The 21,875-nt window shown below is 50.3% G+C and overlaps 1 protein-coding gene across 2 annotated transcripts; it reads right to left on the reverse strand.

Moving 5' to 3' along the window:
• Positions 1-288: 288 nt before the first annotated feature.
• Positions 289-21,714, reverse strand: REEP6 (receptor accessory protein 6). Of its 2 annotated transcripts, none has more exons than XM_077841823.1 (5): positions 21,558-21,714; positions 8,491-8,584; positions 7,780-7,918; positions 6,950-7,118; positions 289-2,360 (listed from the first exon to the last, which is right to left on the reverse strand). In XM_077841823.1, the coding sequence occupies exons 1-5, from the start codon at positions 21,670-21,672 to the stop codon at positions 2,311-2,313; spliced, it is 567 nt and encodes a 188-aa protein (XP_077697949.1). In that variant the 5' UTR covers positions 21,673-21,714; the 3' UTR covers positions 289-2,310. The 2 variants fall into 2 exon arrangements, with proteins under 2 accessions (XP_077697949.1, XP_077697950.1); XM_077841824.1 differs by lacking the exon at positions 289-2,360 and adding an exon at positions 5,851-6,545.
• Between the last annotated feature and the right edge of the window lie 161 nt (positions 21,715-21,875).

Consider the following 21,875-nt stretch of genomic DNA (forward strand, 5'->3'; position numbering starts at 1 on the left):
AAATTACTTTTGCTGCCCAGGTGAAGCAAGCAGATGGCACTCCAGGGACGGAATACCAGTGTCCAATCTCCCTTCTCTGTCTCATACAGGAGGACCCCCAGGGTAGGATTGAGGTGCAGTGGCAGAATGGGGCATCAGTGGTGCTCTGTAGCTCTTCCTCTAAATTGGGGAGAGGGGGACTTTCATTGGTCCTCTGCTTCCCTTCCCCAGGATTCAGAGAGTCTGCGTCAGGAATAAAGCCAAGCATGAAGAGAACAAGCAATGCAAATAAAACCCGTGAACAGAACCGAGTTTGAGTCACATTTATTCGGTTTCAAACAAAATAAATGAATACAAATGGGGGCGGGGGAGAGAATCCCGTTATGAGCAATTTTTTTTTTTTAAATAAAAAAGCAGCCAGTACATGAACTGCTGTACCTTGATGGAGTTACCACTGAGAACAAACGGAAGCCTGTTGCTCCCTACAGAATTCACAGCTTGTTGAGATTGCCCCCTGCCAGGATCTGATGAAGTAAATTAGAGACATTAACATTTTATTTTCTAAAGAGGAGGGAGATGGTGAATTGCAAGCAGAACGCAGACATGCTAGAGTTCAGGGTCTGAAGTGTGGAGGGAGCAAGGGGCAGCCTAAAATCAGGGTTTTCCAAGCTCAAACAGGATTAAGATTTGGTCCAAGTTAAGTTACAGCTTGTTGGCTTAGTGAAAGATGTCAAAGCTAGCAAAAGCCGGATGCCAAAGCACTGGAAAGCAAACATGCCCTGAAAGCATCTTGCCCACAGCACGCACCCTACTGGAAGACCCTGCCTTGTCCAGTTCTGGAAGTGAACTGCAGAGCCAACACCTAACCAGACTGCCAGGACACGTATGATTGCCAAAGCAGCCTGCTAGGATGGAAGCACAGCTGCAGGCCTACAGGCTATGGAGTGCGTGCTGCTCACAGGTTGGTGCTAACTTCCCCCTCCCCGCAAAGGCCACCTGTCCCCTATTGCACTGCTGTTGCCTGGGTGAGACCAAAAAACTCCCTAGGGACCCCTTCCTGGAGCTGCACTCAGTGCTGGGATTCGGGCAGAGGCAGACTCTGAACTGGTATGGACGTTCGGTCAGCTGCGTAACCGCTAGCAGGGAAGTGCCAGCAGAGGGTTAAAAAAACGTGAGTCAGCATTTCCAAAGTCACACAGTAGTGCTGCCTTTTTCCTCCTTCAAAAGGATTAAAGATCTGAACGTTTCTGTGGATCGCAGGATCTCCCTGGAGGTAACAGCTTCATATGCATGTTAATTCCCCACCTCCGCTGCCCCCGTACAGCTCCCTGCAGCCCCCACAGGACACACCGCTGTGGTTCGTTTTATGATCACAAAGCAGAGCAGCAACTTCTGTGGTGTTGCTATTGCTAGCGATTGCAGAAGAGTGAATAGTCTGGAACTCCCTCCCCTTGAAGCCAGGCATGAACATCCTTCTGTGTCAGCCAGCATTGTTCGCAAACCCGCCCCTCTCCCAGCTTTGTTGTTTACCAGAAGCTTGGCCCGTCTTCAGAGAGGGGCAGCACAAGGCCGGGGTGTGCGACGGGAAGAGAAGAGCTGCCTGCTCTAGGGCTGGACCCGAGCCTGCTGAAGTGAAAACTGAACAAGCCAGAGACAGAAAAACAACCTGTGGGATTGACAGCTGAAGAGCCAGTGGCTACAGAACCCACTTCCTTCTCCCTTTTGTGCTGTGGTTTATTGCAAAGTATCCTGCGTTAGGATGACTGTGTAGCCTGGGGGTGGGGGAAACAGGATGGGGGCTTGAAGGCTTTATAGCCGGGAGTTATACTGCATCATGATTCTACACCTAAGCTCAGGCCACAAAAATACTAGAAGGGCGGGTCTCAGGCTAGCTCCAGGGGCCTGCCTCCCCCTCCAATCTGTGCTCTACCTCATAAAACACGATTGGGGAAAATGCACCAGCAGCCCCTGTGATCTAGTGCAGAGCTGACAGCCTTCCTGCAGAATAAAGGCTGCCTGCAAAACAGGAACTATCAAATTGTGTCTCTATTTGAGATCAGAAGGTCCCACAGTGCCTAGGTGCTGACTCCCAGCAAGTGCCTGGCCGTAATTTTAGATCTGCTGGAGCTCTTTAGGTTTGGGGAGATCTGGAAGGTGTACTTCTTAGACAGCTTAGAGCCAGTTGCTTGCTGTTGCTACTGGCCAGTGTGGTTTCAGAGTGGGAAGGGGAATCACTGGTTTATTGACGGGTGCCCGTGGGTTACTTCAAGCCTTTGGTTTAGGGAGTTGCAGTGGGAAACTCAGAACAGCCGGCGCCTTGGAGCTCCGTCCTCACTTGGTCTTGTCAGATTCTAGACCAAGGTGCACTGCTGCTTTGGATGCTACAAGGAGGAAAATAAAGGCAATTAGCACATTGGTCACCTGTCACTGGACCTCTGAGTGATCGAATGATCCCTATAACCTCTGCCCCCACCCTCCTAGAGTAAGGGAAGTATTGAATCCATTTTACAGACCGGTCAGTGGAGGCACAGAGAAGTGACTTGCCCACGGTCATGGAGGACATCCATGGCAGAGCCAGCAATAGAGAGAGTCGAGGAGCGCTGCCTCCGGCTTGTGCTCGAATCACCAGACAACATTCCTTCCCTGAGCCAGGAATAAAACCCAGCTTGTTGAGCATTGCTCTAACCACTGGACTCCCCTTTATCCTACACCCTATTCCCTGGGTATTAGACCCCCCAAAACCTCTGCTATTCCAGTGAAGCAAAGAGAAGAGAAGACATTGCCAATGTCCTGTCTCTGGTTAAGAAGTCTGCTGCTATCACGCTTAGGCAAAACACTCGGCCTGAACAGGAGGCAGACAAAAGCCTTGCCCGGGCACAGAGGTACCCTTGTGTGCAAGCTTGTGAACTTCTTGGCAGAGCTCCTACCTAATCCACTTTAGGAGCAGCTAGAGCCCTAGTAATCCAGCTATAACACCACAAACCACTGCATCAGCTTTCCAGGGTGTTAAAGCTAGGTACTCCAGACCAGACAGCCCATAGCCAGATTCTCCTCTTTCGGAGCACTTAAGACCCTGAGGGGGAAAAAGGACACTGCCCAGCTTACTTGGGCGGGGGGGGGGGGGGCCGCGGGAGGCTTGGCATGCAGCCAGGGGCCCAGGGGCTGGTTAGGCAGAGGTACAGTAGAACCTCAGAGTTACAAACACCTCGGGAACGGAGGTTTGTAACTGAGCAAAACGTTACGGTTGTTCTTTCAAAAATTTACAACTGAACATTGATTTACTACAGCTTTGACACTTTACACTGCAGAAGAAAAATACAGCCCCGCCCCGCCCCCGCCCCTTTTCCCCAGTAGCTTACATTTAAACACAGTAGGGAATCATAGAATATCAGAGTTGGAAGGGACCTCAGGAGATCATCTAGTCCAACCCCCTGCTCAAAGCAGGCACAATCCCCAATTTTTTTTTTTTTTTTTTGCCCCAGATCCCTAAATGGCCCCCTCAGGGATTGAACTCACAACTGTGGGTTTAGCAGGCCAATGCTCAAACCACTGAGCTAAAAAATAAATACTGTATTTGCTTTTTTGTGTGTCTTTGCTGCTGCCTGATTGTGTACTTCCGGTTCCAAACGAGGTGTGGGGTTAACTGGTCAGTTCATAACTCTGGTGTTTGTAACTCTGAGGTTCTACTGTACCTGCAGCAGGGGCCTGGAAACCTGAGCTGTGAAGAATTTGTACCCCACCCCGGCCAACAGCTGCAGGGGTGGAGCCGTGCCCCTCCCAAAGGGAACTGGAGTGGCAATCTAAAGCACCAGCTAGGTCCCATTGTCACCTGAGGCTTTACACACTCCATTCCTCCTGCTTTCAAAGTTAACCCTCTGTCTGTCCCTGGGTAGGTTCCTATCCAGGCATCCATACCTACCACACACACTATAGTAACTGGGCACCTCTCAGGGGTGTCTACACTGCAGTTAAAGACCAGCACCTGGCCTGTGTCAGCTGACTCGGGCTATGGGGCTGTTTAAATGCAAAGTAGACATTCAGGCTAGAGCCTGGGCTCTGGTAGCCTGCAAAGGGGGAAGGTCCCAGAGACCGGGCTCCAGCCCAAGCCAGCTGACACAGCCCAGCCGCAGTTGTTTAACTGCAGTGTAACGAACCCCAAGTGATTTTCCCCTGTGGTCTCTGAAGGGGACCAAGGGGGCTTCCCAGCCAGGAACTGCACCCTTCAGCTGGAAGGTGAAACAGGGGCTGGGACTGATGCCCCCTGAGAACGCTCACACTAGGGAGTGCTACGTTAGCAGAGCTATTTGCGTCGCTGGAACGGAGTATGCCATGTAATCCACTTCTGGCTAATGCGATTGATGGGTTTAATGTGTCAAGAGGGGCAGCTGGGAACTCCCGGCCCTGTAATTCCACACACAGGCAGCTGGGGTCAGTTCAAGGGATGAGGGGTAGGGGATGCTCCCTCTTGGGCGAGTTTCTGTGGCTCAGCCGTCCAAGGGGTGGTTTTTCCTTTGCCCCATCCTCAGGTCAGATAGGAAATTGCAGAGCCTCCACTCTCCCTCCCCCACAGGGTCACCCCATGATGCAGCCACTGTCTTGGACTTCAGTACCCATCATATGATGCCTGTTGGGAGTTGGGAGTGGGGAAGCCCCTGTTCCCCATAAGCAGCAGGGCACTGCAGACACAGCGCCCCAAGTGCTGGCGGGCTCAGGGAGAAACAGCCAGACCTTTCTGAGCAACCCACTCCCACCAGGGGAGAAACCACGTCAGCACTGTTCCCTCCAGCTGGCCTGCTGCGGTCATCCCTACCCCAGGCCATTGGATTTCACCTCCCACACCGACAAGTCTCTTGTGGGGCCCTGGAATGTAACCCCACCCCCAAAATGGGGGTCTCCTACTTGGCACTGCTCCGCCAGCCAAGACACCGGACTGGGTCTGAGCTGTATTGAAATAGCACTCTGAGGAGTTAACCAAATTACCCTGGGATCTGGGGCAGGTGCTACCCAGGAGAAAAAGAGACACCAAACCCCACCCACAAGTATCTACCACCAAGGCATGTATGTATCGAACACCACAGTAATAAGCAAAGGGAAGACAGACTACAGTGCACCTTCTAGACGGGGGAGAGTTGGGGGGTGGGGGGGTTAAGCTACTGGAGGCCAGGGGGTGCTGGCATTTAGAGGACAGAGACTGTTCTCCACAAGGGAAGGAAGAGAAAGGAGAGTTTAGCATGACCCCCCAGTGAGGAGATTTTTCCTCCAGCATCACCAGCTTCCTCAAGAAACCACAGGGGTTTTCCATCCAAGTAGGTTTATAAAGGACCAGCAGGACAGCCCCATCACTGACTCCTGTTGGAAAAATAAGATCTCCACGGTCATGCAAATCTGCATAAGTTACCCATAATGCTCTGGGCTGCAATTGCATGTCACAAGGTTGCTGCTTTCTGGAGCGAAGCATACTCAAGTTACGTTTTTAGGGTTAGCAACACCTGCGGTGTTTGTATAGCGGCAACCTGTCAATCCACGTGCTTTCTAATTACAGGACCTTTAAGAGCGGCCAGTGAGAAGAGAGCACAAGTTTGACCCAGCACCTTCCTCCAGATGTTTTGCACAAACTCAGCACCGCCTTGACAGCTGCAAAGACTGTTGCCACCTCCACTGGCCCCCAGAGCAGATGGAGCCCTGGCAGAACTTGGCTTCCTGACCCTGCTACCACCAGTGTACCTCAACCCCGCTCCTGAGCGACCCTAGTTTGGGGTCAAAAGGGGAGGTTCCTTTCCCAGTGCTCATTTAATCCTTGGCATGTCTGCCAAGGCTGCCAGCCGGAGGGCCAATACAGTGGGCGGTGTTTGTAATGAGCACAATGCAGGAATCACTGGGTGACACTCTAGGGCCTGTGTTATGCTGGGGATCAGATTAGTTTGGCAACAGCCCCTCTGACTTTAAAAATCTAGGTGGGGGCAGGGGGAGGGAAATCCACTGGCAACTAGATAGCGGCCACCAAAATAAAAAGGCCCCTGAAGACACATGTTTTGGTCCTTGCTAATCTTCGGCTGGATTTGAACCAGCCATTGGAGGGGCTCGAGAGCCAACTAACAAGTCCCTGAACCATCACTGCCACTGCACCCCTCCCCGACCCCCAAATTCTAGCAGCCATTGGGACAGGAGATAAAGCAGCATCTTCAACCAAGAACATGCTCAGGGGCTTTGCTCCAAACAGCACCAAGATTTGAACTGGCTGCCTTTAAAACCCAAGAGCAAGTGTCCTGGTCCAGCCCATACTGACGTGTGGGGGGAAGTCGTGCTAAACTGGCCTTTGCCCTACGGATGACCGACATGAGTTATTACATACAGACAAGCTGAGCTGTGGCCCCCTCGGACACCAGACGGGCTCTGCTGTTGGCCAGCGCATGGAGGACTGTGCAGAGAGGCACAAGGGAAGAGAGAGAAAACAGAGAAGAGGCAAGAGATTACGAGCCGATTCGTATCGCTGCGGAGAGGAGACAGGGCTCTGTGTGGACACAAAGTTACGGAACGAGAGAAGGGTGGAGAGAGAGCACATGTTCCTGCAGCGATGCCGACGGGATGGTCTAGTCTTGAACGAGGGCCTGTGCTGCTCTAGCAGGGGGCAAACAGCCCTCTGAAAATACTCCCAGCTCAGGGGGTCTCCCTGGCCGGGGTAAGGGCCCCGCTCCCAGTCCAGGGGCAGATTAGAGGTATGGCTAGAGTACCTTGTATGACAGCTAATCTCTGCTTCCCAGGACACACACGAGGCCATGGGAAGCAATGCCAAAATTAGAGCAGCCCTGAGACAGCTCTAACTTACACCCCGACCTGGGAGGGCCCTGCCCTGGACTACAAGGAGAACAAAAGGTGGTTTAACGCCCCTCCCCGCATTGCTGCCCCAAGCACAGGAACGGGGTAACTGAGAACATAGGCCAGAACAGAGAGAGGGAACAGGACACGGTACCTTCTCTGGTGACTGTCGAAGCAGTGTCGAGCGCCTTGCCACTCAGGTCACTGAGCACGTGGTCTACTGTCTGGTGGTGCTTCAGGAAGCAGGGCCGGATGACATTTTGGTACAACACCTGGGAGCCATTCCAGGAGATGGGTGCCATGCACCAGACCAGGAACAGGCACTGCAGGGAAGGAGACACCTCACTCCAGGTTTGGAAGAGACCCAGAGGTCAGATGGCAAGACACAAACCATCCCAATGCATCAGCTATAAAGGACAGAATTGGCCACGGGTGACGTCAGCAGGACAAACCCTCAGTGAGGAGCATTCAGCTGGACGAGGAGGGGAAAGCAGCCAAGAGGCTCCAGGTAGACCTGAACAAACTATTTGGTCTGTTTTGGTTCACACATGCGTCAGTTCAAGTTTTAGGCAGGCTCAGGCCCAATTAGGTGAAGAATCACCTCCAAGAGGAGCCAGCGAGTTTTATCCGAGCCTGGCTCTGCTCAGCGACAACTGGTACCATGGTGGGCTTCCACGGCTATTGTCTAAAACCCATTGAACTTGATGGGAGTCTCTGCCAACTTCAATGAGCTTTGGGCTGGACTCTCTGCCTAGAAACAGCAACCCTCTAGACACCCACGACGGATAGAAATGCCAGGCTAGAGTCATCCCTGGTATTGACTTCCAGTTACACCAAAGAGAGATTGGCCCCAAGCCTGTAGTGCTACTAATTGGTCAACTTCACATTAACCCAAGGTTTTTATCTCCAGAAGATGGCTCATGGAGGGAGAAATAGGACAGAGCCGACCTCTGTCATCCCCCCAGTCCCGTCCCCCCCGGTTACCTTTCCAGCATAGTAAAACGGGAACCAGTAGAGGAAGGTGTCTGAAAAAAACTCTGCCACACTGAAGACTCCATATACCACCCAGTACGTGAGCCACATGGTGTCATCGTCCTTGTTGGTGCTTTCAATGGCTTTGATGCTACGGGCAGAAAGGGGACAGGTCAGTTCTACCTTCTACACTGCTTAGGTGCGTTAAAGACGGGCATGTTAAGGCTGAGATTTTCAGAGCTTACTAAACGAGTCGGGAGGGTCAGTTTTGGGTGCCTCCCAGAGGCTTTGCTGAGCATCCACTGTCTGAAGAACATACCCCTTTAAGGGAGCCTCAAGTTGAGCACACCCCAAAAAAAACCACAGTAATTTTTTTTTTTATCATCTTGGTCAAAAAACCCAATGGAGACTAAACTTGGGACTCAAAGAACATCGTGGGACGTTCTCCCTGGTCGAGGAGTATTTAGCATTTCATACGCAACGGGCAGATACTGATCGTTTTAGCATTTTTGTGGGGCCCAGCTGCAGCTTAATACTAATTCCTATAGCCACTCAGAGGGCTCCGCACGGCGACGTTGGAGATGAACGCAACATGGTGCGTTCTACCGGGTGCCTCCCCCCAGAGAGAAGTTCTCAGGGGTGAAACGAACACCCCTGCCCTCCACCCCCATGTAAAGCCAGGGAAGTGCAGTGCTAAGCAGAGTGCAGACTGCTGGCACTTACGAGACGTAGGCTGGGTAGACAAAGCCAATGAGGTTACACAGCAGCGAGGCGCCATATCCAAACAGGAGGTACAGCCCCAGGAACGCGATGGTACCTGGCCAGGAAAGGAGACAGGAAAAGAGTCACATTCCCCAGGGCTGAGATTCGTGCTAGCGTGCGACTGCCATTAGCCAGCTATGTCCCAAACAAAGTTGTAATTGGAGAAACTCCCTCAGCATGGTGGTGTCAGATCTATTTTGTTGGTAGTCAGATGGCCAGTCTGGGTGTGTGGCCACCGGACAAGCTCACTCCTAGGTTGGGTTAACTCCCGTCTGCCGATACCATCTTCCTTATTTCCTTTAACCTGTCGTTTGCACAGGGCCAGCCCGGAGGCTCCCCTTTGATTCAATCCTGCCTCCAATGGCAGAAATCAGGCAGGGTCACTTGCTTGAAGGCATTTAACAGGCGTTTTGCCACGTAGGACTCTGGGAGCTCGTGATGCCAAGGGTCAGAGGGCACAGGGGGTAAACAGAGTTTTACAGGAATGCCCGGGGCAATTCTAGGCATATCAAGTCACTGAAGGAGCGGATGTGAGGTCTCAGAGGCAAGCCAGTAGCACACTGGTCAGCATAACCATGCCACGTTGTAGGCGAGGATATTTATGAAGTTTTGTACCCAGACTGGAAATTATATTCTTAAGGTCAGAGTTAAAGACGGCCGCCAGGAGGTGACGAACATGGCCCTATCAGACAGGCAGAAAACCCATATCTACTCGTCTGGTTATATGCAAAGGATTATATACTTCACCACAGACCCTTGTGTGTGCGCTGAGCCCCCAGCAAAAGTGAACAAGAGCCTGCAAAATCTCCAGCAAGGAATACACAGCAGGAGGGTGACTAAAGACCAAAGGACTCTTGATATACCTGTGGGCTATAAAGGGACTCTTCTGTTCACTTCATGAACAGAAGAGCACCGCCAGGCTTGGCTGTGCTGCACAGAGAATTTGGGGCAAGCTTTGGCTCTCATGACACCATAGTGGCCTGTTAAGTTGACGCTCTAGGACCTGGGTTATGATTTTATTTGATGTGTACCTTCTCTTTCCAGGTTTCACAGTAGCAGCCGTGTTAGTCTGTATTCGCAAAAAGAAAAGGAGGACTTGTGGTACCTTAGAGACTAACCAATTTATTTGAGCATAAGCTTTTGTGAGCTACAGCTCACTTCATCGGATGCATTCAGTGGAAAATACAACGGGGAGATTTATATACATAGAGAACATGAAACAATGGGTGTTACCATGCAGACTGTAACGAGAGTGATCACTTAAGGGGAACTATTACCAGCAGGATGTGGGAAACCTTTTGTAGTGATAATCAAAGAGGGCCATTTCCAGCAGTTGACAAGAACGTCTGAGGAACGGTGGGGGGGGAAATAAACATGGGGAAATAGTTTACTTTGTGTAATGACCCATCCACTCCCAGTCTCTATTCAAGCCTAAGTTAATTGTATCCAGTTTGCAAATTAATTCCAATTCAACGGTCTCTCCTCGGAGTCTGTTTCTGAAGTTTTTTTTGGTTGAAGAATTGCAACTTTTAGGTCTGTAATCGAGTGACCAAAGAGATTGAAGTGTTCTCCAACTGGTTTTTGGATGTTACAATTCTTGACGTCTGATTCGTGTCCATTTATTCTTTTAATGTAGAGACTGTCCAGTTTGACCAATGTACATGGCAGAGGGGCATTGCTGGCACATGAGGCATAGATCACATTGGTGGATGTGCAGGTGAACGAGCCTCTGATAGTGTGGCTGATGTGATTAGGTCCTATGATGGTGTCCCCTGAATAGATATGTGGGCACAGTTGGCAACGGGCTTTGTTGCAAGGATAGGTTCCTGGGTTAGTGGTTCTGTTGTGTGGTTGCCAGTGAGTATTTGCTTCAGGTTGGGGGGCTGTCTGTAGGCACCATTGGAATCTCTGTGCTTTGTAGAAGAAACACACTCGCTTGCTCCATAAACAAATCTAAGTGCTGTGTGTTAAGCGGCGCTGTGCTGGTAAGCTGGGGCGGGGTACTGCTCCTTTGGGAGCAGAGGATCTGGAAATGCCAGTGGATCAGTGGCCGGTTGCTCCAGGGAGATGCTCGGAGGTTGGAACATGCCTATTTTGAAGCTGTACAGAGAGAGCAGGGCCGGCAGAAGCCTGTATGGCAGTGCTTGTATTCCCAGAGGTGATGGGGAGCCAACCCATGGTGGGCACCGATGGGGTAGGTGGTAGCAAGGAGCCTCACAACCCTGGGGAAGCGTCACACCATGGCAGAAACATTGAGGATACATCTGTGCTGGAGCAGGAAGGTAGCTTCCAGCTGGGGTAGATGTACCCCTGCTAGCTCTGATCAAGCCAGGGAACCAAAAAGAGCAGCGTAGCCATGGCAACGCAAGTAGCAGGATGGGGGTAGCCGCCCCAGATATGACCCATCAGAAACCAGAGGGATGTACTCGGGCAGCCACCCTGTCCTGCTGCCGCGGCTACACTGCTATTTTTAGATGTGGGGGGGATGTCTGGAAGTTACCCTCAAAGTCTCACTCATTTAAACAGTCACGGCCTAAGACGACTCCCTGCCAACAAGGGGTGGGGGAGGTACAGACTCTGCATGTGACCTTAGGCCAGTCACTTTATGCCTCAGTTTCCCCATATGTAAAAAAAAATGTGGGGAGGTTTGATACCGACCCACTCCATAGAGCAGTCATAAGGCATCAATAGTCAAGGTGCTTTAAGATCCTTTGATGGAAGACACTAGCAAGTGACACAGTGTTATTTACTCCAGCTTGGCTTATTGTGGTTCTCCCAGGAAAGTAAAGCACATCTGTGCAGGAGTCGGAGCTCTCTCAGAGACCACAGAACAAACTCCTCCAGGAACAAGGGGCCATCACAGACCTCTTGATCTTCTGCTCCAAGTGCAAGGCACATTTCTCCATCCTGCCTTCGCCAATACAAGCGAAGCAGCATGAGCATTGGAAAGAGACACTAAACCTTAACACTGCACACCACACACAATTCTCCCCCAGCCAAGAGAACAAGCCACACGTGATGGATGCCAGCTCTATCGCTTAACGCACAAATGGAAGACGCTCAGATACCATGGTGATGAAGGCAAGATACGAACCATCGTATAACAAAGATTTGGTCAGCCCAGCGAGAGAACGTCCAAAGGTTCCTTTAACGATCCTCAGGAGCTGTGGTACGTTGCCATTTTCCTTCGCTGAAATTCCTGTTGCGCAAGATACTATTGGCATTTGGAAATAAAACCTTCACAGACCTGGCAAGAACCTTTGATCCCATGGGAGCCTCACGTTCCCGCCTTTCCCCTGGGCTTTGCAAATATTGCTGCAACCTTTGAGCGACAAGCAGGAGTACAGCTGAAACTGGGCAGTGGGGTGTGGGTGGTAGTTCTTCCCATTCCTCAGCAAGGCTCCTGAGGACTCATGGGAGCCAGGGTGGCTTTAAAAAAAAGTTTTGGATAAAATGCTTTGAGGAAAAAAACCACACCTATCTAAAGATCGTTTTAATTCAGATATATTCGAGCTATAATGTATCTCATCATGGAATAGAGATTATAAATTCTAGTTCTACAGTATGAGACAAAATATTCATTTAATGTTTAAGAAAAGTTTTGTAAAGGAGTTCCAATAATTCATGGATTAGGGACCCAATCTTATGGGGTTCCAGGGGCTTCTGTATAGACTTAGATTAATCTATCTACCCAGTGGGGACTCGGTATCTTCCAGACTGAGCACTATCAGAAATGCTTAGTTTTGCAGTTCTCAAACTGTGGATTTGTGTCTCCAGAGATAACATGCTTGTTAACAGCAAAAAAATGGTTGGTTGGTTGTAAATAAATATCTACCTATAGGTGAGAAATAACAGACCTCAACTCTATTGTCCCTCTGCACATTTGTGTACACAGAGTCAATCCCTTACCTCTCTCTCTCTCTCAAAGTGCAAAGTTTCAAAAAGTTCAGTGAACAGAAGATTGTTGGGGGTGGAATAAATCTGGACAAGGAGAAGAAGCCTGGAGATAAATGTGAGAAGGGAGGGACAGGCAGTAGAAACAAAAGAGAAATCGTTTGAGCAGCATATTCCAGAAGTCCTGAGGTCTTTCCGAGCGTAGCCTTCATTGCTTTGAGATCAACCCGACCATTCTCTCACTAGAAGGGAAAGCCTAGAATGGCAGCAGGCTGTAAAAGAGACCCAGTTTAGGAATAAGAACCATTCAAGAAATATATGTTTGCTAATGTTTTAAAGAAAGTCACACCAGTGACCTGGAGGAAGTCACTTAAACACTTGGATTCAGAGACTGTTGAAGTGATAATCTCACTTTTAACAGCAGTAGCTTCTGCCGGTGTAGAAAGAATATTTTCTTCCTTTGGACTAATTCATTCCAAACTGAGAAATCGTTTGGGACCTGAAGAAGCAGGCAAGCTTGGTTTTCTTTTCCAGATTATGAACAAACAGGAAAATGAAAGTGAAGACGACTGAGTTAGCTGCAGACACCAATATTTTAAGTTTCTCATGTTGACTGGGCTGACAGTTGATTTAAATTTTTGTTTTTTAAATATTTCATTTAACTATTTTAGTTAAACAGTTTTAACAAAAACAAACCTGATTTTAAAAAACTTGAATATTTAAAATAAAAAATTCATATGCTTGTTTTGTTAAAATATTATGTGTTTGCTGTTGAAGAAAAAATCCAGAACACATAACATTGTTGTTTTAGTTAAATAAAACAAATATAAATGTCCGGTGATGTTCTCCTCCTAATACAGCATGGCAAGAAAATCCTCCAAATATTAATGATTAATCTGTTGAATTGGAGATATTTATGAAGTCATTGGGAGGTGAACTATCTGCTTCAATTACCTTTGGTAAATGAAATAACCAAACAATCATTCATTTTCTGATACAGCTGTAACACTAATCTGAAAAGTTTTCCAAATAAGTCACTGTTTAAAAATGAAACCTACATCTCTCCTCTGAGTTGTGAAGAATATGTATTAAGGTTATAACAACAAGAATGCACTTTTATTTAGAAATCCATGATTAAACCGAGTCTTCCTGACTAGTGATTTAAATCAAATCCACCCTGATGGGAGCAGTGGAGAAGTCCAACATCAAGCAAAGCAGAGTCCCAGAAGGGCAAGAGAGGCATCTCCCGACACCACTAAGAGCTAGTCCCCTCCATTCCATCAGCTGGTTCTTTGCAGCTAGTGGAAAAATCTCTCATTAGCTCTTTCTTCGGCCTTTACCACGAGAAGTGACCCACAGCAAAGTGAGCAGCCATAGGCACAAGTGGTCTGCACGGCACCCAGCTGTGAGTTAGCAACTCAGGGGCCAGCCCAGTCTCCCACCTTCACGGCAAGACCAAAAGGGAAGGAGAGCATAAGAACAGCCACACAGGATCAGACCAATGGTCCACCTTGCCCAGCTTCCTGTTAATGCAGCCAGTTAGCAGGGGCTGTGCTGGTCTTTTTATTTTTATATATATTAGATGAGGACTGGACTGAAGCCAACACATTTCACTTCAGCAGCAGCCTTCGCCCCCCAACAGATGGGGTCAGTAGCACCTGCCAGGGCTGGATTTGAACCGACTACTTCAAGGTGGAGGGCCCCATAGGCCACGCCCACTCCTCTGAGCTCCTCCCCCTCCTCATTTCTATTGCTTCCTTAACTTTGGGGAACTATTTGCCAGGGTTAGGAACAACCTGTTATCCGCAGAGCACATCAGATTCTGTGCAAGGGCTGGTCTTCCCATCGGTTCCGAGAGTTGAGACAGGAGCCCCGTCGGGAGAATGGGGCTGTTCGGGAACACGCTGCATTCCCTGTCGTGGTGGTGAAGCAAAAATTGCTACTAAGTGGCAAGATGTTTGCAAGGAGACATTAATAAGCTCTGGAAGAAAGGAAAACAGAGTGGAGAGGCATCCATCATTGCTAATGGATCTGAAAGCTTACAAGTCATTTTAATGGAAGGAGGGTCTCTTGCTGGCCTTCAGGCTAATGCTAGGGGGTGTCTGTACTGTTTTTAAAACCAGGTGCATGTAAGAGAGCAGCAGCACTGAGGAAAACAGGATGTGATAGGCAGAGAGCAATTCAGAGACCCCTGGATTCTTGCTCCTCAGTCAGGTCCTTCTGGGGCAAACAAAGGAGACAACCAGCTCAGATGACTGGAGATGCAGTGTAGTCTAGTGGTTAAGGGCGTGGGATTCAAAAGACCTGCATTCAATTCCCAGCTCTGCCCTTGACCTGCTGTGTGACCACAGGCATGTCCCCTCTACGTGCCTCTTTCCCCTCCCATGCTTTGTCTCGCCTATTTAGCTTGAGAGCTCCTGGGGGTAGAATGTCAGTTAGATATATGTACAGCGCCTGGCACAATGGGGTCCAAATCTTAGCTGGGACTTCTAGGTGCTATTGCAATACAGATATGCGCAACAGAAGAACTGCCCCCCAAACTCTTCCTCCACAAGTTTTGGGGGATAAGTCCTCTTCTTCTGCACGCTGATCAGGGCGTCAGCCAGGATCAGCAGCATCCACAGCGACCTTGCAGCACGTCTGATCCAGCTTGACCCAAAAACTACCGGAGGTCACATGAGCAAGCCAGCAGGGAGGCGGTAGGATGTGTTTGCTATGCTTGACACAAAGACTATGATGGGTATGGATGTTACTAGAGGACAAAACAACCCCATTTGCTCCCCTACATCAGCTTTAGATTCGATGGGGGGCCCACAGCTGGTGGACAGGGAGGAGCACGGGGACAGCTCATCAGGTGCATAGTGGGATAGGAGGAGCAGGAGAATTATGGTGGGGAGCAGCCAAAATGTAGCCTCTCTGCTCCAGGATCTGAGCTCTCCTGCAGTGCGAGTGGTTCACCTGGGCATTCAGTGGCATGGGGCTGTGTTTCTTCTCCCCACTCTTGCCTGAGCATCGGCAGTAGAGCTGGGGAGCTTGATACTCCGCATCCTCCCTGGGCGACAGAGGTCCCATGAGCTCAGGGAACCTGTCTGGGAGTTTCCCAGTTGCTGGGACCCGCTACGTACACACCTTTGCTGCTGTCTTTGAGTGTTCTTAATAAACTACAAATATTTAGTACAAGTTTGTGCAGAGACTTAAACCCTCCCAGTCCCAGTAGTTAAAACCTATCTTGGTTTTGATTTAATCGATTGAGAGGGGAATGCTGCCTAGCCTAGAAGAGGAGAAAGTCCCTAAGTTCCGCACTGCGTGTTCCTGAAGGATGCACATTTGGAGAGAGTTCAGTAGATCAGCCTAGCAGCTGTGTGTTATCCAGGGACGGCACAAAGGTTGAGACACAAAGTTCAGGAAGAACACTCACTGCCGACAAGCACAAGCAAAGCAGTAAGTGCAGCACCCCACATGCCCCCCGGCATTGCAATTAACAGGCCAGGCCTATCTCCCAATCGAGGAGGGGTGGCAGCTAATTACCCTATTCCACACACCCATCCTCTAGCAATGCCAGTCTTACAGACGTGGCACTTCACCAGCACAGACAGATTACTGGGGACTGCAGGGACGCTCACCGATACACGTCCGAAGGGATCTGGATTGGTTCACGCTGATTTGCAAACAGTTACTAAATTCTGCAAGAGCACCAGAACACAGGCCTCTAGAGGAGAAACTCTATTAACTAGTAGTGGCAATAGGCTCTTACATTCAGTGGATAAGTTACCAAAGAGGGACATGACACTCTGCTCATGTTACGTATGCTATAACATGACCCTCCTGCCCTGCAGAGCACAGATGGGCCCCAAAAGGGGCATAAAAAGCCTCAAGCTTTAAGCCACTTTCTAATTATTAGGGGTGAGGAGGAGGCCTTCACAGGGGGCAGATTATCCCGCGCTTGCCTGCTTTCTTGCGCCTTCCTCTGAAGAATCAGATGTTGGCCAGCCGGAGGCAGGATACTGACCAGCTTGACTCTGGGTCTGGTTTAGGGCAGCAAGTCCGGTGTAAAAGCCCCTGGGTCAGACTGGCAGGAGTAATTTCAGCCCTGCACAGGGTTTGCAGCGTGGCATTTGCCATCCTTCCCTTTAAAATAAAGCAACATCACACCACGGTGGGCCCAGATGAGAGTGCCTTAAAATTGGTTTTATGGGCGGCATGAAGTCTACCCACAGGAACTTTTTGAAATACCAGCGTGCTTAAGCCCTACAACAGGACACATATCAAAAGATAGCATGGGGGGGGGAGGGGAGAAAGACAACAACCACATTCATTCGGTGGGATTAAGGCCTTTGCTTATGTGTTTGGATTTCTCTTTTCCTTACAGATCATAAAAGGACTATCTACGACTGGCTGTGGAAGCTGGCCACACAGCTCTGCCAGTGCAGATCGGTTCTGACATGCAGCACTCCCTGTTCTCCCTCACAGACAGCTTGGCCAATGCCCCTTTGTGACAGTGGGAATTTTCTAGAATAGTTTTATGCGGCCGATGTGTGCCTCAGTTTCCCCCCTGTCCTTTCATTGCTACCCAGTGGTTGCAAAAGGGTTAAATCTGCTCTGGAGGCAGAGCAGAAGACATAAGGTGTTGGCTCACATACCTGTCTGGGGTGGTACGAATGGGTTCCGAATGGGTCGTAAAATGGGTTGGCTGACATCCACCCATATCAGTGGAGGATCCAGAAAGACAATGGGACTGAACAATCGACACCCAAAGACCTTGGGCAGGCAGAGCGTGTGACCACCTGGCCATGTCTCTGCAGGACAATGGGCCGAGAGTCAGGTGGCTCAGCAGGAGCTCTCACCTGGGACTGACAAAGATACAGAAGGAGAGCCAAAAATGGATCCAACAGCAGTTTGGCTGTGCGGAGCACAGGCTTGGCCAGGATAGACCATGTCCTAAGCCTTGCTTCCCTATGGTAATCTAAGGACACTCCAATGCCGTGTTACAGTCGACTAATAAATCCTACGCCGCTTGGGGTCACTGCAAATACTCTCTAAAGCGCATTGTCCCTGAAGAGCATAATGGCTCTGCCCAAAAGCGAGCATCTCAGCTGGACTCGCTGGGCAGAGCTCCTGGGGTGAAACCGAGTGCTGGAGCCCTAGGACTCTGCCTCTGTGGCACGGAGGGTGCATGATGTACAATTAAGGAAGAGAGTGACCCACTGCGGGACTGGGTTTCTCCAAGGGACCGTTTAAAAACTGGGGCAGAGCGCAGCTCTTGTGGCTCCATGACAACCTTCAACCTGACCTTCTGCGCTAGCTGCTATTCCACGCAGCCCTGCCCAGTGCAGAACGCTGCCAGTGCGCCCCAGTCCTCATCAGTGAGGCCCCTGCTAATCTAGTCCGTTACAGAGACAGGGTGTATTGCATGGATCTCCCCAATACCTGACACCGCCAAAGCATTTTGCAAACGTTAATTAAAAAGTGCAACCCCCCCCCCAAAGTAGGCAGTGGGTATAATGCATGCAGATCTTGCATGACAACCATACTCCTTTCAAATCATGTTCTAGAACAGGAGTAGATCCCTGGTCTTCGGAGGCCAAAGACTAATGGCTACATTTAACATCCCACGGGGGGGGGGGGGCGGGTGTGAGAGAATCAATTTTAAAGAGCTCTAAAAGGGAACAAGAACAATGATGTTTAAAAGGCAAAGTAAGTTTTGCAGGGGCGTCCCCTTTCAATGCATACAGAAGCTAGGAATGGTAGGCCAGCAACAGAAGCAGACGGCAGGCTTACACTTCCGATCAGCTACAAGGGAGCTGCTTTTTTAATATTCCTTTGTTCTCAAGCTGTCCACTACCCAGCTTAACCCATCACGTGGCTGAACTGCAGGCAGGCACTGACAAAGACAGCTTGTCAAGGACTCCATGCCAGCATCTCTCCATAGTACAGGAACCCAGATTGCAATTCAAATAAAATCAGAGTAAAATACAGTTGGACTAAAACAAAAGTTTGCATTAAAGCTTGGCAGAGTGGGGTGGGGGAGGGGGAGAGGGAGAGAAGCCCTGCTGCCTGGGAGACAGACTCTCCTTTCACAGGAGTTAATCATTAGGCCACAGAGAGTAGCTATCTTGGCGTAGACTGGTTTCTAGCTGAAGTCTGATTAATAACAATTCACACGTCCCTCTACTAAGGAAAGCGTATTAAATCCTAAATATCCCAGTGCCACACAGACTCCCTTGGATCTTCGGCAGCAAGGATGTCAGCGGGCTAAGTACTGTTTGCAAATATTGCCTGCTTGAAAAAACACATGACAACACATCTCTTTATGCAGATGTTTCCAGCATTTAAAGCCAGGAAAGTCCCAGGTAAAGGTGAAATGAGGAAAGTGTACTCCAGCGCGCAGGCGCCTGTGTGATGCACCATCACAGCAGCACCCAAAGGTTGCAATCAGGAACAGGGCCCCCTGTTATAAAATAACCCCGTCTCCGCCCCAAAGAGTCTAAGCCCAATCTTGCTAGTTGTCCCATGAGCTAAACACAGGGGTCCGGACACACAGAGCACAATCCTGCAGGTTGGTCCAAGAAGAACCAAGACAGGTGAGAATATGCCATAGAGGAATGAAACAAAATAGGATTTCCAATGAGCAATTTCCTATTTATTCCTTTAGGATCAGACTTTGACTTTGAAGTTGGCAGAGGATGCTTACAGTTATAAATGAATGAGTAGCTTCATGCCAGTCCCAGCCTACAGCAGTCAGCTACCTCAAACCTACTGTTGCACTTGCTGCAGAAGAAAGGAAAAAACAGGAGGACTTGTGGCACCTTACAGACGAACCAATTTATTTGAGCATCCGCTTTCATGAGCTACAGCTCACTTCATCCGGTGCATGCAGTGGAATGCATCCGATGAAGTGAGCTGTAGCTCACGAAAGCGGATGCTCAAATAAATGGGTTCGTCTGTAAGGTGCCACAAGTCCTCCTGTTCTTTCTGTGGATACAGACTAACACAGCAGCTACTCTGAAAGAACAACGAACAAACGCCCGGAGTCAGCCAAGCAAAGATTGGATGTGACCTCGGGGAGCACAAAGAAGAGGGTTTTTGAGAAAGGGGGAAGAAGATCTTCATTTGGCCCATTAATGCCAAAGGTCAAAGTGCTCGTGAGCTGGGAATTTTGATTCCTACCACCAGCTTGCAGCAAATGTTTAAGAATGGTCTCATGTAAAACCAATGCAGATATGGAGTCCTGCGGCACCTTATAGACTAACAGACATATTTGATTATGAGCTTTTGTCGGTGAATACCCACGAAAGCTCATGCTCCAATACGTCTGTTAGTCTATAAGGTGCCACAGGACTCTTTGCCGCTTTTACAGATCCAGACTAACACGGCTACCCCTCTGAAGCTTGACACAATGCAGATAGAGAGGTTTGGCTAGAGGGGAATGGGGGACTCCAGCTTCTGTTCCTGGCTCTACCACAAGCTTCCTGTTGGGCCAATTATTTGACCTCTCTGTGGTTCCCTCTGCTACACAAAGATACTTCCTTCCTCCCGAGCAGTGCTGGGGTGAGTTTATGACCGTCACTGAACTTTCCAAATAGTCGCTAAAGTACTGTATAGCTGGGCATTTAGCTTGGAAGCACCGACTGGCCATTCAGCCAAAACAGTCAGCTACACTAACAATGCGTCTTGTGCCATTACTGGATGCAAACACAGGATCTATAGGAATTGCTGGACTGGATCAGACCCAAGGACCATCTAACCCAATACCTACCAGTTGCTCAGAGGAAGCTGCAAGAAATCCCACAGGAGGCAGATGATCTCCCCCCATCCCAAGCAGAGTTTGGTTTAAACCCTGCAGCATGATACACTTTGACTTCTTCTATTAGCCCCTTAAATAGCTGGTCTGAAAAAGTATCGCATCCTCCAGCCAGGTGTTTCTCAAGAGCAGGTCTACCAGGCGGTGCCAGTTCGCAGTGCTCACCCCCCCGCCCAGTCACACCCAGCAGCAAGGAGATCCAGAAACAACTGGGCTTTGGGCAGTGGAGGAGAGAGCTCCTAGAGACCTGTACATTGCAAGCCAAACAGGCCACATGTGGTCAGAGACCAGGAGAGGCTCTCAGAGTTCAGCCACAGGCAAGAGGCAAAAAGAAAAGGAGTACTTATGGCACCTTAGAGACTAACCAATTCATTTGAGCATGAGCTTTCGTGAGCTACTGCTCACTTCATCGGATGCATACTGTGGAAACTGCAGAAGACATTAATGTATGTCTTCTGCAGTATGCATCCGATGAAGTGAGCTGTAGCTCACGAAAGCTCATGCTCAAATAAATTGGTTAGTCTCTAAGGTGCCACAAGTACTCCTTTTCTTTTTGCGAATACAGACTAACACGGCTGTTACTCTGAAACCAGGCAAGAGGCAGAGTTTCAAAGAGCTCAGGCTCTTTCTTCTTGTGAAGGTCTCCCCCCCTTTCCCTTCCCCCTCCCTTGAAACTGACTCAGTCAAGCAAAGCCCTTTAATGGGACGGGCCTGCAGCACATTTGCAAGACTCTCCCTTTCCAGGCAAAGATCAACAGGCAACTGCACCTCCAGTCCTGGGGGAAGGGGGCACCAAGGGAGGGGGCATTGGGAAAGGAGATCCCAGGGGGAAAGGGGGTCTCTTGATGGGAGGAATGTGGCAGGGATATATTGAGAAAGGGTGTCCCTGGGAAGAGAGCTGTAGTGAGGTCCCCTTAGAAAGGGGGGTGCCCCAAGGGGTTCCCCAAGAGTGGGAGGACACGCAGAGCAAAGGGGGGCCCCTGCCAGATAAAGTGTCCCTCCCCGGGGAAGGTGTGGGCAAGGAAATAGCACTCCTGGTTTGCAGGAGCGGGAGGACCCCTTGGAAGGGGTGTCCTTGGGGAGCAAGGGGAATCTCTGTGGCGAGGTCCCGTTAGGAAGGGGGGTGCCCCGAGGGGTTCCCCGAGAGTGGGAGGACGCGCAGGGCAAAGGGGGGCCCCTGCCAGATAAAGTGTCCCTCCCCGGGGAAGGTGGAGGGGAGGAAATCGCACGCCTGGCTCCGCAGGAAGGGGGGGTTCGCTGGAGCGGGAGGTCCCCTAGGACGGGGTGTCCTTGGGGAGCGCCCCGGCTCCGAGGGCGGTTCCCGGGCTCCCACCTGTGGCCAGATAGTAGCGCTTGACGCCGGTCTTGGCCTCCAGCCGGCCCAGCAGGTCGGTGAGCAGGCTGGGCTGGTGGAGGAAGCTCTCGAAGCGCTGCTGCAGGGAGCCCATAGCTGCTGCGACGGGGCGAGCCGCGCTCCGGCTCCCACGGCGGCTGCTCGCTCTCTGTCCGCGTCGGGGTCGGGCCGGGCCGGGCCAGGCCCGCCTCCCCGCGCCGGGCCAATGCGGGAGCGGGGCGGGGCGCAGCCAGGTGGGAGCCGGGGCAGGGGACGTCACAGGGGACAGGTGCGGGCGCACGTGGGACGCAACAGGAG

The sequence above is a fragment of the Eretmochelys imbricata genome, chromosome 25 (genome assembly GCF_965152235.1).
Source record: "Eretmochelys imbricata isolate rEreImb1 chromosome 25, rEreImb1.hap1, whole genome shotgun sequence".
In the NCBI taxonomy this organism is placed as follows: domain Eukaryota; kingdom Metazoa; phylum Chordata; order Testudines; family Cheloniidae; genus Eretmochelys; species Eretmochelys imbricata.